Below are 15,027 nucleotides of genomic sequence, written 5' to 3' on the forward strand. Positions count from 1 at the left end.
TACTGCCATGTTTTTACTCTAGGTGGGCATGGACCGGGCAGCTCCCGTGGTGATAAAATCAGAGTGTTCAGAGCTGAGAAATCTTACGCCGTCACACAGGGGAAGTGGTACTTTGAGTTTGAGGCTGTGACTGTTGGAGAGATGAGAGTGGGCTGGGCCAGGCCTTGTGTTCGTGCGGATACTGAACTCGGTGCTGACGAGTTGGCCTATGTCTTCAATGGCTTCAAGGTGGGAAGCAGATTCACTTGGATTGTGAAAGTGGGCTAAACCCTTTATGATGCTAAATTCTCTTGATCGACGTTTTAGGCCCAACGTTGGCATATTGGAAACGAGCCATTTGGCCGCCAGTGGCAGTCTGGTGATGTGGCAGGTTGCATGATCGACCTCACAGAAATGAACATCATGTTCACGCTCAATGGAGAAATGCTGATCAGTGACTCAGGCTCAGAAATGGCTTTTAAGGATATTGAGATAGGGGAAGGTAAGTACAGATCCAAAACAGAGCAGAAATAATCGAATAAATGGACATTGATGATCATGCTTTAAACATTTATAGGTTTCATACCCGTGTGCAGCCTGGGGCTGTCGCAGGTTGGTAGAATCAACCTGGGTCAGAATGTCAGTAGTCTTCGTTACTTTACTATCTGTGGGCTGCAAGAAGGATTCGAACCATTTGCTATCAACATGAAGCGAGACATTACAATGTGGTTCAGTAAAAGCCTTCCCCAGTTTATCACTGCTCCTACAGATCATCCACATTTTGAGGTATTAGTACAATGCTTTTCTCAAATTATTTCTAAATATCAGTTTTCCACATGAAAACGTAACTTCTTTGCACTCTTTTCTCTAGATATCACGTGTTGACGGGACAGTGGACACTCCCCCTTGTCTCAAGGTGACTCACAAGACATTTGGGTCTCAGAATGCCAATACAGACTTGCTGTTCTTCAGAGTCAGCATACCAATTGAGTTTCACGAGACCTTTAAAGTCCCTGCGGGGACAACACTTCTAACTCGGGCGCTGACCATTCCCGAAGACCAGGTATTAGAGGTCGACCCAAACTCAGACTTTGAAATACTGAAGAAGTCAGCCACTCGCAAAGAACAGGAAGATGATAAGAAGGAACCCTCCGTGCCTAAAGAGACTTTGGCCATCAAAAATGGAGAGAACGAGAAAGATGCCTCTACTGAGAAAAGCAAAAAGAAAGGGTATGTGGTTATTTAGTATTCTGAGACAGAGAGGACAATTTGATTTTTATGCCGCTGGGATGTTAATAAGATATAGTAATAGCCAAAAGTTTTGAGACCGACAGAGGTTCATTTTCTCTTACATTTGCTGCTTTAGTGTCGTTGCATCTTTTTACCAGATGTTTAAATTATTTTTTTCAAACATCAATAGGTTCTCAGTGAATGCAAGATCTCTGGTCAATTAGTTTTGTCTCAGCCCCTTTATTATCGCATTGTCCTTGTGAAATGGTGCCCCAAAATGCTGGAAAAAAGTAATGTCCTTACCAAGGTGAAAGGTCACACAAAACTCCAGATGGTGAGCCAGGGCACGAGAGCAGCAAAACAAATCAAGACAAGAGTAATGGAAGAATTCAGAAATGAATTACATAAAATGAGGAGCTTGAAGCCGGAGTACCTGGAGAGAACACACATGCACACCCAGAACATGCAAACTCCGTGCAGAAAGACCCCGGGCCGTTAATCGAACCCAGGACCTTCTTGCTGCAAGGCAACAGTGCTACCAACTACGCCACTGTGCAGCCCATGCAATATGATAATGCTATAAAAACCAAAGCAGTTTAAGATTTCTATCAGTCTCAACATTTGAACCAGCTTGTACTATACATGTAGTAAGTGGTTTTGTCATTTACAGATTCCTTTTTAAGGCAAAGAAGGCTGCATTAATAACTCCGCCCCCTGTCGTTCCCACTCTGCCTCGCTTAGTGGAAGATGTCGTACCAGATGACAGGGATGACATGGACATAATCCTGAACACCACAACTGTATGACTATTACTCATAGTTATTTCATTGTCAATGATCAAGTGGAAGCAATTTAGACTCTAAAATCTGAAATTGAAGGTTTATTTTGTAACAACCATGAATAATATGCTTAAACCAATAAGCTTTTCATGTCCTTTTTCAGTATTATTACTCAGTGCGAATATTCGCAGGACAGGAACCAGGGGGCGTGTGGGTAGGCTGGGTCACACCAGACTATCACCAATATGATCTTCACTTTGACCTCAGCAAAGTGAGAAATGTAACAGTAACTGTTGGGGACGACAGAGGAAATATTCACGACAGGTGGGTTTGTTTCCCTAAAAATGTAAAAGCATGCTCCAAAATCCTGAGTCTTCTTGGTTTGTCTGCCTTCTGCAGTATAAAGCGCAGTAATTGTTACATGGTGTGGGGAGGAGAGTTTGGCAACTCCCAGCAAACCCGTGTCAGTCAGGAGGACTTTGTGATTGGCTGCCTCGTTGATTTGGACACAGGACTCATGACTTTCACTGCTAACGGAAAAGAGATAAACACCTTTTACCAGGTTTGTGGGCTTCTGCCTTGGTACGGTGAAGTTCTCATGAAGTCCTGGTCAGTTGCAGCATCATCTACTTTCAGGTGGAGCCGAACACAAAGCTTTTCCCAGCTGTCTTCGTTCAGCCTTCCAACCAGAATGTGATTCAGTTTGAACTCGGCAAGCTCAAGGTAAACCTCCACGACCTACTCTGTTACCAAATCTTTACCCACACCACAGCTGTACAAGTTAAGAGGTTAACACCAGTCAACATCTTACCTGACTGGTGAAAAATTTTTTATTTTGCATACCCTCTGTACTAAAAAGATAAGGCAGTGTAGTGATCAATCTAATTGTTGTTTAACATTTAGGATTAAAGACAGCAGTCCCCTCTACAATAGAGCAATTTGGATGAAATAAGGAATAAGTTTATATTATTCGCTCGGCAACAAATGGCCTTGTTACTGAAATTATCCAGCTTTGATTATTCTCCCTGAAGCAAAGACTTTCACACCTGAGAGAGCTGTAGTCAGTGTACTCAAATTTAGCTTATGTTTATGGGTTCTTATGTTTAACCTGCATGGCTAGCGAATTTGGATTTCTACTAAATTAAGATGCAAAGAGAATTATCAACCAAAGGTCAGACTTATGTCCAAATAAGTTTTCCTTACCAACGTCATGATCAATCCTTCTTGTTTTGCCAGAACATCATGCCATTGTCAGCGGCCATGTTTCGGAGCGAACGCAAAAATCCAGTTCCGCAGTGCCCTCCTAGATTGGATGTCCAGATGCTAACCCCAGTGATCTGGAGTCGTATGCCCAACAACTTCCTGGCTCCAGAGACAGGCCGTGTTAGCGAAAGACTTGGCTGGATGGTGCAATGTATGGAACCACTCACTATGATGGCCCTTCACATCCCAGAGGAGAGTCGGTCAGAAATATTTCCTTCTGCATGCCAAAAAGAAAAAAATAATTTATTTCAGTTTTTTCTCGTTAAACCTTACTCTGTGTTTTATTTAGGTGTATAGACATACTGGAACTGTCTGAACGAATGGACTTGCTAAAGTTCCACTATCACACTCTGAAGCTCTATGGCTCTGTGTGCGCTCTGGGTAACAACCGGGTGGCACACGCACTGTGCAGCCATGTGGACGAATCTCAGCTTTTCTACGCCATAGAGAGCACCTACCTGCCGGGCCCAATGAGGAGCGGGTTTTACGACCTCCTCATCAGCATGCATCTAGAGTCTGCTAAACGCAATCGCCTCGGAACGAATAAGGAATTTATAGTTCCGATGACGGACCACACGCGCAGCATCACTCTTTACACCATTAAGTCTCACGCTTTGCCTGGGGTCGGCCTCACTACGTGCCTCCGTCCAAAACTGCATTTCTCCTCCGTTGGGTTTGTGGGGACAGATGCAGATATTTACACACTGAGTCCAACCATCCCCTTACAGGTGAGATTTACTCATTGTAATATGTTATAGAAACTCTCTAGAGAAAGAGATACATTAATTTGCTTGTATTTCCAGGTGTTAAAGACCAAGGCTCTGAACATGCTTATCGAAGCTGTCCAGGATGGAAGTCAAGCCATGAGAGACCCTGTGGGAGGCAGCGTTGAGTTTCACTTTGTTCCAATCCTGAAACTCATCAGCACCCTCCTCATAATGGGCGTGTTTGACGATGAAGATGTCACGCACATCCTGAAAATGATTGAGCCCACAGTCTTTCATACTTCAAAGTCAGAGGAGCCTTTGGAGGAGCCGTCAAAGCTGAACAAACAAGAGGAACCATCAAAAGTCGCAGTGGTCAATGAGGATGAGCAGGAAGTTGAGGCAGAAGAGGACGAGGAGTTTGAAGATTATGGTTATGATGATGAAGAAGAAATAGAGGAAGAGGAAGAACTAGAAGAAACAGATTTAAATGTGCCACAAGGGGAAGCAGTGGAAATAGATTTCATAAATGGTGAGAAAGGAGCTGAGGAAACAGAGAAAGAGACGAAACCAGTGGAAACCTGTGGGGAGTCTAGAGAGGAACACCTCGAACAAGGACTTTTTCAGATGAAACTACCAGAGTCTGTAAAACTGCAGGTACAAACTAGTATTACAACTTTTTTCACCAAAAAGGTTCCTAAACAATGTTAGTATTCATTTTGCTTTTGTTATCTAGATGTGCACCCTGTTGCAGTATTTCTGTGACTGCGAGCTACGACACAGAGTGGAGGCCATTGCTGCTTTCTCAGATAAGTTCGTCACCCAGATACAGTCCAACCAGAGGCAGCGCTACAATGAGCTCATGATGGCCTTCACCATGTCAGCTGCAGAGACCGCACGAAAGACCCGTGAATTTCGCTCTCCGCCGCAGGAGCAGGTAAGAAAACCATATATGAACCTACAACTGCAACTTCCATCCCATACAAATAGAAAATCAAGCAAATATGGATTAGATTTTCTTCCATTAAATACCTATTTTAAATCAGATTTTTTAAACCAGGTACCTACATACACTGTATAAAATGTTTTCCCGCTGTCTGACATCAAATCAGCCTGTTCAATATTTCCGCATAGAAAGTAATAAAAAAAATTGTCTAGCTATTCTGCCATTAAGCTTAAAAAGTAGTATTGGTTTTCCTAACATAAAACAGTGAAAGTCTAGACTTATCTAACGTTAAAGGGTGGGGGGACAATGGTTGTCCTATTATATAGATTTTGAAGTAAAAATATGATTCTGATTAGACGACATTAAATAACATTTTGTTACATATGTTGCTGATCTCTTTCCAAAGAGTTTTCATTTGCTTGTTCACTATTGTGTAGGTCAACATGCTCATGAACTTTAAAAACTGCCCTGACGACGAAGAGTGTCCAGTTCCTGATGAAGTCCGTGACTCCTTGCTGGTTTTTCATAACGCTCTTCTGACACATTGTGGTCAGTTTTAATCTGCTACACCCAGTCTGACATGAATTCTTTAAATCTTTCCTCTTCAAGTGGCTAACAAATAAAATGTTCAATGCTTAATTTCCAAACTAAAATTTGCAGGTGTTCATATTGATGAGGAAGAACAGGGGGAGGAGGTGGACAATTCTCTTCGCGGGCGCCTGCTTCGTTTGCTGGAAAGGGTGAAAAAGTTTCGGCAGAAAAAAGTGGAGGTGGAGCTTGAACCGCAGGAAGATAAAAAACCAAGTGAGCTGTTGCTCCGCTCTGCCACGTGACGTTACAACACGGATATACCTTTTTTTTTCTGGCAGCTATGACTTGAAAGAAAATCTCACATTTAATCTTTGAAATTTTGTTTTGTCCTTGTTGTTTATTCCCCTTTCCCGATTCTACCAGGCACATTGCAGGAGCTAATTTCCCACACCATGATCCATTGGGCCCAGGAGTCATTCATCCAAAACCCAGAGTTAGTTCGTATGATGTTCAGCCTCCTTCACAGGCAGTATGACGGACTCGGTGAACTGATGCGTGCACTTCCCAAGGCTTACACCATCAACGAGGTGTCGATACAGGACACCATGGATCTCCTGGAGTGCTTGGGTCAGATCCGCTCCCTGCTTATTGTGCAGATGGGTCCAGAGGAGGAGAGGCTCATAATTCAAAGCATTGGGTATATGAATAAAAGTTTTGATTGTGGTTTTTGCTTTGGTTAAAACTGAAGGTGACAAGACATTTACCCAATTATTTTCTGCTCCTTAGAAACATCATGAGTAACAGAGTTTTCTATCAGCACCCCAACTTGATGCGTGCTCTGGGGATGCATGAGACTGTCATGGAGGTTATGGTTAATGTGCTAGGTGGTGGTGACTCAAAGGTATTCATTTTCAATGTCTTTGTTTGGGTTAAATACTGATCGGACTCAAGACTAAAAAAGTACAATTTTGTGGTACATGTGAAAGTAAAAACTACAACCTTAAATAGCCTTAAGCTCAACTTGATCATGCTGTCTTTCAACAGGAAATCCGCTTCCCTCGAGTGGTGACAAACTGTTGCCGTTTCCTCTGCTATTTCTGCCGCATCAGTCGCCAGAATCAACGTTCCATGTTTGATCATCTCAGCTACCTTTTGCAGAACAGCGGCATTGGCCTTGGTGACTGTCTCTGTTCACTTCTACAATTCTTACTGTTGAAGCCCAGCTGAACATGGTGTGCTGTTTGTTCAGGAATGCGCGGCTCTACCCCGCTGGATGTGGCTGCGGCATCTTGCATCGACAATAACGAACTGGCACTGGCTCTCCAGGAGCAGGATTTAGAAATGGTAAAATATTGCTATGACACCCTAAACAGTAGATTCACTTTACTTATCTGTCAATGCTAATATTTTTGTAGGTGGTGAAATACTTGGCTGGGTGTGGGCTTCAGAGCTGCCCCATGCTGCTGGCTAAAGGCTACCCCGACATCGGTTGGAATCCCTGTGGTGGAGAGAAATACCTTGACTTTCTTCGTTTTGCTGTTTTTGTCAATGGTAATTTACCAAATACTTAAATTCTAAAATTTAACTTAAAGTCACACTTACCTTCTCCTTTTCTTGTTTGACAATAACAAGACATAAGATGATTTTCATTCATCTAGGAGAAAGCGTGGAAGAGAATGCCAACGTTGTTGTGCGTCTTCTCATTCGAAGACCCGAGTGCTTCGGTCCGGCTTTGAGAGGCGAGGGTGGTAATGGTCTGCTGGCTGCTGTGGAGGAAGCCATCAAAATATCAGAGGACCCTGCAAGAGATGGTCCCAGCATTAAAAAAGACAGACGTTTTCCCATGTAAGAGGTCTCAGTGTTGGATCAGAAAGAACTTTGTCCTAGCCACTTTGAGCTAAAGAACAAATTACAAAATGTATTCCTTTATTCCTGGAAGGTTTGGAGGAGAAGAGCAGCAGGAGGAGAATCGAGTGCACCTCGGAAATGCCATCATGTCCTTCTATTCTGCTCTCATTGACCTACTGGGACGATGTGCTCCAGAGATGCATGTAAGATGAGCAGAATCACAGCATTCATGCTAGATTTATATAACACATTGGATATAATAGTAAACAAATGTGTTCTTTACAGTTGATTCAAGCTGGAAAGGGTGAAGCTCTTCGGATCAGGGCAATTCTGAGGTCCTTGGTTCCTATTGAGGATCTTGTAGGAGTGATCAGTCTTCCTGTTCAGATTCCTGCTTTGGGGAAAGGTAAAATGTTAAAGCATTTACACTGCTAATTCATTTAACAGAGCGATTCTAATACTTTTGTAATAATATTTTACTTAACTGTATACTTTGTCACTGTATTTTCTAAAAACATATAAATATCATACAGTCATACATAACTGTATGACTGTGCCGTACACCACTAATTAAATGCAAGTGCAGTAAGACTTTCATGTGAACGGTTTATGACCCAAAAGCGACCTACATTCGCAGAAGAGGAACATAGACGTCAAACAGCAGCGCAATGTTAGAGGAAGTAATCGTGGATGGAGCCATTTATAGATCGCTTTTAAAGTTTCTTCATCAAGGGCAGATGACAGTATCGTCACACAATCACAACGAGACACAGGATGCTAATAAAAAGAAAGCACAAATAATAGCAGTGGTCTTTTGAAGAGCACTGACTGGGAAGTCAGACCAGGAGTGATAAGATTTTGATGTGATTCTCTTTAGTGACACAGACTTCCACAAGTTCATAATTATAATTTCAGCCATTGTTTACATCCTGATTTACAATGTTTGGCTTTATCTGGTGCAGAATTATGATGCATGTATCAGTTGAATGACATAAAAGTCGGACAAAATAGTAAAAGTCATGAAAACCCATTTACTTCTTTTAATGCCATTAACAAACTGGAACTTTAGTCGTTTTCTATCACTTCTAGATTATTGAGTTGTTTTATTTCACAGTTTTAATAACTTGTCTTTTGTCAGTGTATCATACAGCCCTTTAGTTTAGTGTTTATACTTTTATGCATGCTTTATGCTTTTCTTAGACAATAGCATCATAGAGCCAAAGATGTCCGCTAGTTTTGTGCCAGACCACAAGGCCCCCATGGTGTTATTCCTGGATAGAGTTTATGGTATTGACAACCAGGATTTCCTGCTGCATGTGCTGGAGGTGGGCTTCTTACCTGACATGAGGGCTGCCGCCTCTCTGGACACAGTGAGTCAGAAACGTCTTCTGGACTACTTCAATACTCAGTATCCAGTAAGTGTAGATTCAGCTAACAGCTGGGATTTATTTCCAACAGGCCGCTTTCAGCACAACAGAGATGGCTCTCGCTTTGAACCGCTATCTGTGTACTGCCGTGCTGCCACTCATCACCAAGTGTGCCCCACTGTTTGCCGGCAGTGACCACCGAGCCATAATGATAGACTCCATGTTGCACACGATCTACAGACTGTCTCGAGGACGAGCCTTTACAAAGGCACAGAGAGACATCATAGAGGAGTGCCTCATGGCTTTGTGCAAGTAAGCTAACACCTCAAACAAATATAGCAGTTCTCTCCTTTATCTAATATTGTTAGGTTTGTTCCTGAAGGAGGCTTTGTTTGTGTTGCCTTCAGAAATTTGCGCCCGGCCATGCTTCAGCACCTGCTGAGACGCCTGGTGTTTGATGTGCCCATTCTAAATGAGTATGCCAAACGACCACTGAAGGTGTGAGGACGTTTGATTATTTTCTTGATAAAAACAGTGTCTTCTTTTGAGTTTTAAGTTATTTTATTTTATTTTTTTCACTTTTATTGTCTTGGATCTGCAGCTACTGACCAGCCACTATGAGCGTTGTTGGAAATATTACTGCCTCCCAAATGGCTGGGCTAATTTTGGAGTTGCTTCAGAGGAAGAGCTGCATTTGACTCGCAAACTTTTCTGGGGTATTTTTGAATCATTGGCACACAAGGTGAGCTCCCAGAAACATGATGGAACTGCCAAAATATGAACTTCTTCTAATTTTCTTATGTTACACAACACAAACTGGTATTAGTGGCTCAGACATGAGAAAAAGTTAAAAAGTTCTTGATGTACAAATGCTCAAATGCATTAGCTGGCAAGTGTCTGTTAATACTGTAACATATTGTCATTAATCATTCCAGAAATTTGATGCTGAAATTTTCAAGATCTCAATGCCCTGCCTCTGTGCCATTGCTGGAGCCATTCCTCCAGATTATGTGGATGCCAGCTACTCCTCCAAAACAGAGAAAAAGGCATCGGTAGATGCAGAGGGAAACTTTGATCCCAAACCAGTTGAGACCACAAAGTAAATATTTTCTGAATCTGTTTGATAAACACATTTTTCAGTTGTTTTAATATTATAGCTAAATTTTCTCTGATTTCTTGCCTCCAACAATAGCACCATTATCCCTGAAAGACTGGATCCCTTTATCAACAGATATGCTGAATACACCCATGATAAATGGGCTTTTGAAAAGGCAAGACATGCTCCTATCAGCTTGCTTAGTTTCCATTATACCCATTATATCCATTATACCAATTCAGAACCAACACAATAAACTTCTTTGATTGTAGCTGATATGATAACCACAGAAATCAATTCTCTTTCTAACAATAAATGATGCAGTTTGTCTTTTGTGTTGCAGATTCAAAATAACTGGTCATATGGAGAGGTGTTGGATGAGAATGCAAAGACCCATCCCATGCTCAGACCATACAAAACCTTCTCAGAGAAGGTAGGCTGTCCATTGCAGGTTGTTTCATATCGCTCATTCTCCTCTTCATGTGAGGCTGATTTTTATTTATTCATTGTTTGCAAAGGACAAAGAGATCTACCGCTGGCCGATCAAAGAGTCGATAAAAGCCATGCTGGCATGGGAATGGAACATAGAAAAAGCTAGAGAGGAAGAGGAGTCAGAGAAGAAGAAGGCAGCTTCTAGAAAAATTTCCCAGACTGCCCAGGTTTGAAGGTCTTTTATGTCTCGACACTTTATGTTGCAGCGCTACTTACTGTACATGTTATAAGATTATCTTTCTGTTACAGGCAACTTATGACCCGAGCCATGGCTATAGTCCACAGCCTATTGACATCTCACACATGGCTCTTTCAAGAGATCTGCAGGTATGGCAGTAAAAGTTTAACAACGCCTGCCTTTATCTCAATTTATAGTCAATAATAACAGCTCACATTTGAATGCAGTCAATGGCAGAGCAACTGGCCGAAAATTATCACAACACCTGGGGACGAAAGAAAAAGTTAGAGCTCCAAGGAAAAGGTAAAAAAAAAATCTGCTGCTATATTATATTTTAATATTGAAGATGGAGCTTTTCCTCATTTCTCTTTGGTTGTGGGATTGCTTTTGTAGGAGGTGGGACACATCCTCTGCTGGTGCCTTATGACACTCTGACAGCGAAGGAAAAGGCCAGAGACCGAGAGAAGGCTTACGAGTTGCTCAAGTTTCTGCAACTTAATGGATATGCTGTCACGAGGTAAAACAAAAAAAAAAAGTCTAGGGTGCTGGTTATAAGGAGCAGGGAATTACATTTTTTACATCAGTTATTGTTTTTTTATGTTCTGTGATTTAATTGTGCAGTCCTAATAGATCTAGTCTTTTCTCCTGGCCGTTCCAAAGACCAAAGCTGACTTTTTTTTAATCAAGCTTTGGTAATAGGAAATTTAAGCAAATTAAATACTTGTTTAAGTGTACAAATATCAGAAACAACATAAATACTGTTTTGGTCTCTTGGTAAAAAATGGATGTTTGGATAGAAAGTTCTTTTTTCCACAACAGCACAACTCACAAACCTTTTGTCATTTTCCACAAATTGCAGCATACAGAGGAAGATCTTTGAATTTTCCACTTTCCTTTTATGCATTGATCTAAGGCAAGTGTGTTTACATAAAACAAAGAAAGTGTAAATATGTTACCTCTGTCTGTGTTCAGGGGCATGAAAGACATGGAGTCTGAGATATCGTCTATTGAAAAGAGATTTGCTTATGGATTCCTGCAGAAGCTGTTGAAATGGATGGAAATAGCCCAGGAGTTCATTGCTCATCTCGGTACTGTGGGGCAAAAATGCAAAAGAAATGTTTTAATGTCACATGTTAAAAATCTGTGAGGCACTAAGAATAAACCGAATCTAGATTTTTTAAGCCAGTGCTAATGTGATATTGCTATATTTTGTATTATGTTTTGCAGAGGCTGTGGTGAGCAGTGGACGAGTAGAAAAGTCTCCTCATGAGCAAGAAATCAAATTCTTTGCTAAGGTAAAGCCTGTGAGAAAATAATTTTAAAGGCTAAATCTCTTTGTAGTACTAATTAAAAAAAAACACTTTTGTAGATATTGATGCCTTTAATCAACCAGTACTTCAAAAATCACTGCCTTTACTTCTTATCAACACCTGCAAAAGTCCTGGGCAGTGGCGGCCATTCTTCTAATAAGGAGAAGGAGATGATTGCGAGGTAAGTTCTCCCATTGTTCTAGTGGGCAAATATTTGCTTTGAATTCTTTTTTCTAAATGACCTTAATTTCTTTATGCATGTCCTTTTTCTTGGATTTCTCTCTTCCTTTACTTTTTTTCCTGCTTATCATAGTATCTTCTGTAAAATGGCTGCTTTGGTGAGGCACAGAGTTTCTCTCTTTGGTAAGATTTCTCATAAGACTATTTCTGAGTCTTTTGGTTCCCTCTGACTGTGGAGACCTCCTTTTACTCTAACCTGGATGACTTCAACTAAAAGCTGGCATGGTTAGTGTGTATCAAAATTTTATAATACAACCTGCGTTTGATTTTATAGGAACGGATGCTTCTGCAATAGTTAACTGTCTTCACATATTGGCCCGGTCGTTGGATGCAAGGTTGGCTGCTTCTTAAAACAACTTTCAAGATGAATGTGCATTTATTCTTACTCTTTGAAATTTCTGTTGTGACATGTTCTTACTGCATTTTTTTAGGACTGTGATGAAATCAGGTCCTGAGATTGTGAAAGCAGGCTTGCGGTCATTCTTCGAGAGTGCGGCCGACGATGTGGAGAAGATGGTGGAGAACCTCAAACTGGGCAAAGTGTCCAAAGGCAATCAGGTGCATAAAGTTTGAAACAAATTATGCAAAGAAATTAAACACTGGAATTAAATCTAAATTCAAAATAACATCTGCCTTGTCCATGATAGCAAGTGAAAGGCGTTTCCCAGAATATCAACTACACAACCATTGCCCTGCTGCCTGTGCTTACCTCCCTGTTTGATCACGTCGCTCAGCATCTCTTCGGAGATGATGTCATGCGTGAGTTGTTTCCTCAAATTTCTGTTCATTTCTTTGCATTTAGTGTATTATTTGACCTGTTTATGCTGTCTCTCTCTCTCTGGTTATTTGCACACAGTGGATGATCTGCAGATTTCCTGTTATAGAATCATGTGTAGCATCTACTCAGTTGGGACGGTCAAGAACCCACATGTTGAGAGGTAACTTAACCTTTTCTCACACAGATGCTATAGTAATAAGGAATACAGCACTCCTTAGCATTTCCTGCACTCTGAATTGACTAGAAATTCTGGGAATTTGAGAGTAGAGAAGGATGATTGTGTTGGCATCAAGTTGTCTTTTTTGTAAACAGGCAAAGACCAGCTCTTGGGGAATGTCTGGCTCATCTTGCTGCTGCAATGCCAGTGGCCTACTTAGAGCCTCATCTAAATGAATTCAATGCTTTTTCTGTGTACACCACAAAGACACCAAGGGAGAGATCTAGTGAGTTTAAAACCAATGTTTATTCACGTATGTTCCTGCTCTGTAATGCCTTGTTCCTGGGTTTTCTTTCATCCCTTTTTGTGCAAAGTCCTGGGTCTTCCCAATGCGGTTCAGGAGTTATGTCCTGACATCCCACCGCTGGACCTTCTGCTAAAGGAGATTGGAGACTTGGCAGAGTCGGGGGCCCGCTATACTGAGATGCCTCACGTCATTGAAATCACTCTGCCCATGCTGTGCAACTACCTGCCACGGTGGTGGGAGAGAGGACCTGAAAACTTTCCTGAGGTGGAGGGTCAACTCTGCACCGAGGTCACTTCAGAACACCTGAATCAACTTCTGGGAAGCATCATGAAAATTGTAGTCAACAATCTGGGTATTGATGAAGCCTCCTGGATGAAGAGATTAGCTGGTGAGCACTGGGTAACTTACTACCAAGCCGTGTATTCCTGAATTAGTCTTCTTGCTCAAATGAAATGGCACAATTTGTTTTCTCTGCTAGTGTTTTCGCAGCCCATTGTGAGCAGAGCAAAGCCAGAGATGCTGAAGTCCCACTTCATTCCAACAATGGAAAAGTTGAAGAAACGGACGTCAAAGGTGGTGGCTGAAGAGGATCATTTGCGGATGGAGGGGAAATCAGAGGGGGATGAGGAAGATGGGACAATACGCGATGAGTTTGCTGTGCTCTGTAGAGACTTGTATGCCCTCTATCCTCTACTTATTCGCTATGTGGACAACAACAGGTAAAAGAAAATGACCACCATCATTTACAGCCCCTTAACCAGGGTACTTACTTATTCCATCTTGTCTTGTTCTGCTACAGAGCGAGGTGGTTGACCTGCCCTGATCCAGATGCAGAAGAACTTTTCCGAATGGTTGGAGAAGTCTTTATTTTCTGGTCCAAATCCCATGTGAGTTTGTTCATCTTGCCTTTGAAAACAAATATCAGTTGGAAAGTTAACTTCCTTAATCAGACGTTGCTTGCTCTCTTTGCTTTCTACTTTGTAGAACTTCAAGCGAGAAGAACAGAACTTTGTTGTGATGAATGAGATCAATAACATGTCATTCCTCACTGCTGACAGCAAAAGCAAAATGAGCAAGGTGAGCGATTGCAGTCTTACTGTACTGCTAAATCTCATTTTAGGCATTTCTGTCACTGTTATTGGCATTGAACATATGCTTTTGCGTTTTTGTGTACATGTCTTTTGTTCTTTTAGAATTTTTTAACATCTATAACCATTTTCTGACATTGACTGTTGGTCAACAATAAGCTGTAGTAAAAATATGGATGTTGAATTTTTGTGTGGTTTCTTGTGATGATGTGAACATCAGTCTGTTATTAGGAGAAAGTATAACTCATCATATCTTGATCCAAAAATGATGAAGCTATTTTTTGCCTGATCATGAGACATTTGCTTCGGGGAAAATGTTCTGTTTAATTTAATTTAACTAGACATCAATGATTTTCCACTTCAGCTGGGAACTTGACCACTAAGCTACCCATAAAGCAACAGATTACGTTGATTACGATCTTGTTATCAATACAAAAAGTAGTTTTTGAAAATTACAAACAAGTTTGGATTTGTAGCCTCCTGTACTATCTCCTTTTTCTGCATTTTATAGTTTTTTGATTCTCCTAAACAAAGCTGCAGTGAAGTCTTCTGATAACAAAGGAATAATTTTGTTGTATCCAAATTTAACAGATTTTTTGCCTTACGGTTTGTAGTTAAATACCTGAATATCCTTATCTATATGTGGTGCCACTTAAAGCTCTGTAGAAGTGCAAATACTATTTAAATAGTATATTTAATGGCAATACTGATCAACTAAACTAAACGGAAGGCAA

General features: G+C 41.2%; 1 protein-coding gene across 7 annotated transcripts in view; it reads left to right on the top strand.

Annotated features, from left to right (window-relative positions):
• Positions 1-15,027, top strand: part of LOC116728512 (ryanodine receptor 1-like) — a 47,542-nt gene that overhangs the window by 11,202 nt on the left and 21,313 nt on the right. For all 7 annotated transcript variants that reach the window (XM_032576678.1, XM_032576682.1, XM_032576680.1 and 4 more), the window contains exons 27-72: positions 23-228; positions 307-481; positions 557-765; positions 851-1,209; positions 1,880-2,009; positions 2,152-2,312; positions 2,388-2,550; positions 2,625-2,711; positions 3,225-3,451; positions 3,541-3,979; positions 4,055-4,612; positions 4,692-4,892; positions 5,339-5,450; positions 5,562-5,705; positions 5,856-6,129; positions 6,219-6,333; positions 6,477-6,609; positions 6,682-6,776; positions 6,848-6,983; positions 7,091-7,277; positions 7,372-7,483; positions 7,566-7,686; positions 8,481-8,650; positions 8,739-8,959; positions 9,055-9,145; positions 9,249-9,389; positions 9,583-9,746; positions 9,840-9,918; positions 10,087-10,176; positions 10,262-10,402; positions 10,485-10,562; positions 10,641-10,716; positions 10,807-10,930; positions 11,386-11,501; positions 11,641-11,708; positions 11,783-11,904; positions 12,037-12,086; positions 12,238-12,298; positions 12,395-12,521; positions 12,611-12,722; positions 12,820-12,901; positions 13,054-13,184; positions 13,273-13,593; positions 13,684-13,924; positions 14,005-14,092; positions 14,190-14,282. In XM_032576678.1, coding sequence (XP_032432569.1) covers positions 23-228; positions 307-481; positions 557-765; positions 851-1,209; positions 1,880-2,009; positions 2,152-2,312; positions 2,388-2,550; positions 2,625-2,711; positions 3,225-3,451; positions 3,541-3,979; positions 4,055-4,612; positions 4,692-4,892; positions 5,339-5,450; positions 5,562-5,705; positions 5,856-6,129; positions 6,219-6,333; positions 6,477-6,609; positions 6,682-6,776; positions 6,848-6,983; positions 7,091-7,277; positions 7,372-7,483; positions 7,566-7,686; positions 8,481-8,650; positions 8,739-8,959; positions 9,055-9,145; positions 9,249-9,389; positions 9,583-9,746; positions 9,840-9,918; positions 10,087-10,176; positions 10,262-10,402; positions 10,485-10,562; positions 10,641-10,716; positions 10,807-10,930; positions 11,386-11,501; positions 11,641-11,708; positions 11,783-11,904; positions 12,037-12,086; positions 12,238-12,298; positions 12,395-12,521; positions 12,611-12,722; positions 12,820-12,901; positions 13,054-13,184; positions 13,273-13,593; positions 13,684-13,924; positions 14,005-14,092; positions 14,190-14,282 — 7,331 coding nt within the window. The remainder of the gene's footprint in view (positions 1-22; positions 229-306; positions 482-556; positions 766-850; positions 1,210-1,879; positions 2,010-2,151; positions 2,313-2,387; positions 2,551-2,624; positions 2,712-3,224; positions 3,452-3,540; positions 3,980-4,054; positions 4,613-4,691; positions 4,893-5,338; positions 5,451-5,561; positions 5,706-5,855; positions 6,130-6,218; positions 6,334-6,476; positions 6,610-6,681; positions 6,777-6,847; positions 6,984-7,090; positions 7,278-7,371; positions 7,484-7,565; positions 7,687-8,480; positions 8,651-8,738; positions 8,960-9,054; positions 9,146-9,248; positions 9,390-9,582; positions 9,747-9,839; positions 9,919-10,086; positions 10,177-10,261; positions 10,403-10,484; positions 10,563-10,640; positions 10,717-10,806; positions 10,931-11,385; positions 11,502-11,640; positions 11,709-11,782; positions 11,905-12,036; positions 12,087-12,237; positions 12,299-12,394; positions 12,522-12,610; positions 12,723-12,819; positions 12,902-13,053; positions 13,185-13,272; positions 13,594-13,683; positions 13,925-14,004; positions 14,093-14,189; positions 14,283-15,027) is intronic.

Source organism: Xiphophorus hellerii, chromosome 11, assembly GCF_003331165.1.
Source record: "Xiphophorus hellerii strain 12219 chromosome 11, Xiphophorus_hellerii-4.1, whole genome shotgun sequence".
Classification (NCBI taxonomy): Eukaryota; Metazoa; Chordata; class Actinopteri; order Cyprinodontiformes; family Poeciliidae; genus Xiphophorus; species Xiphophorus hellerii.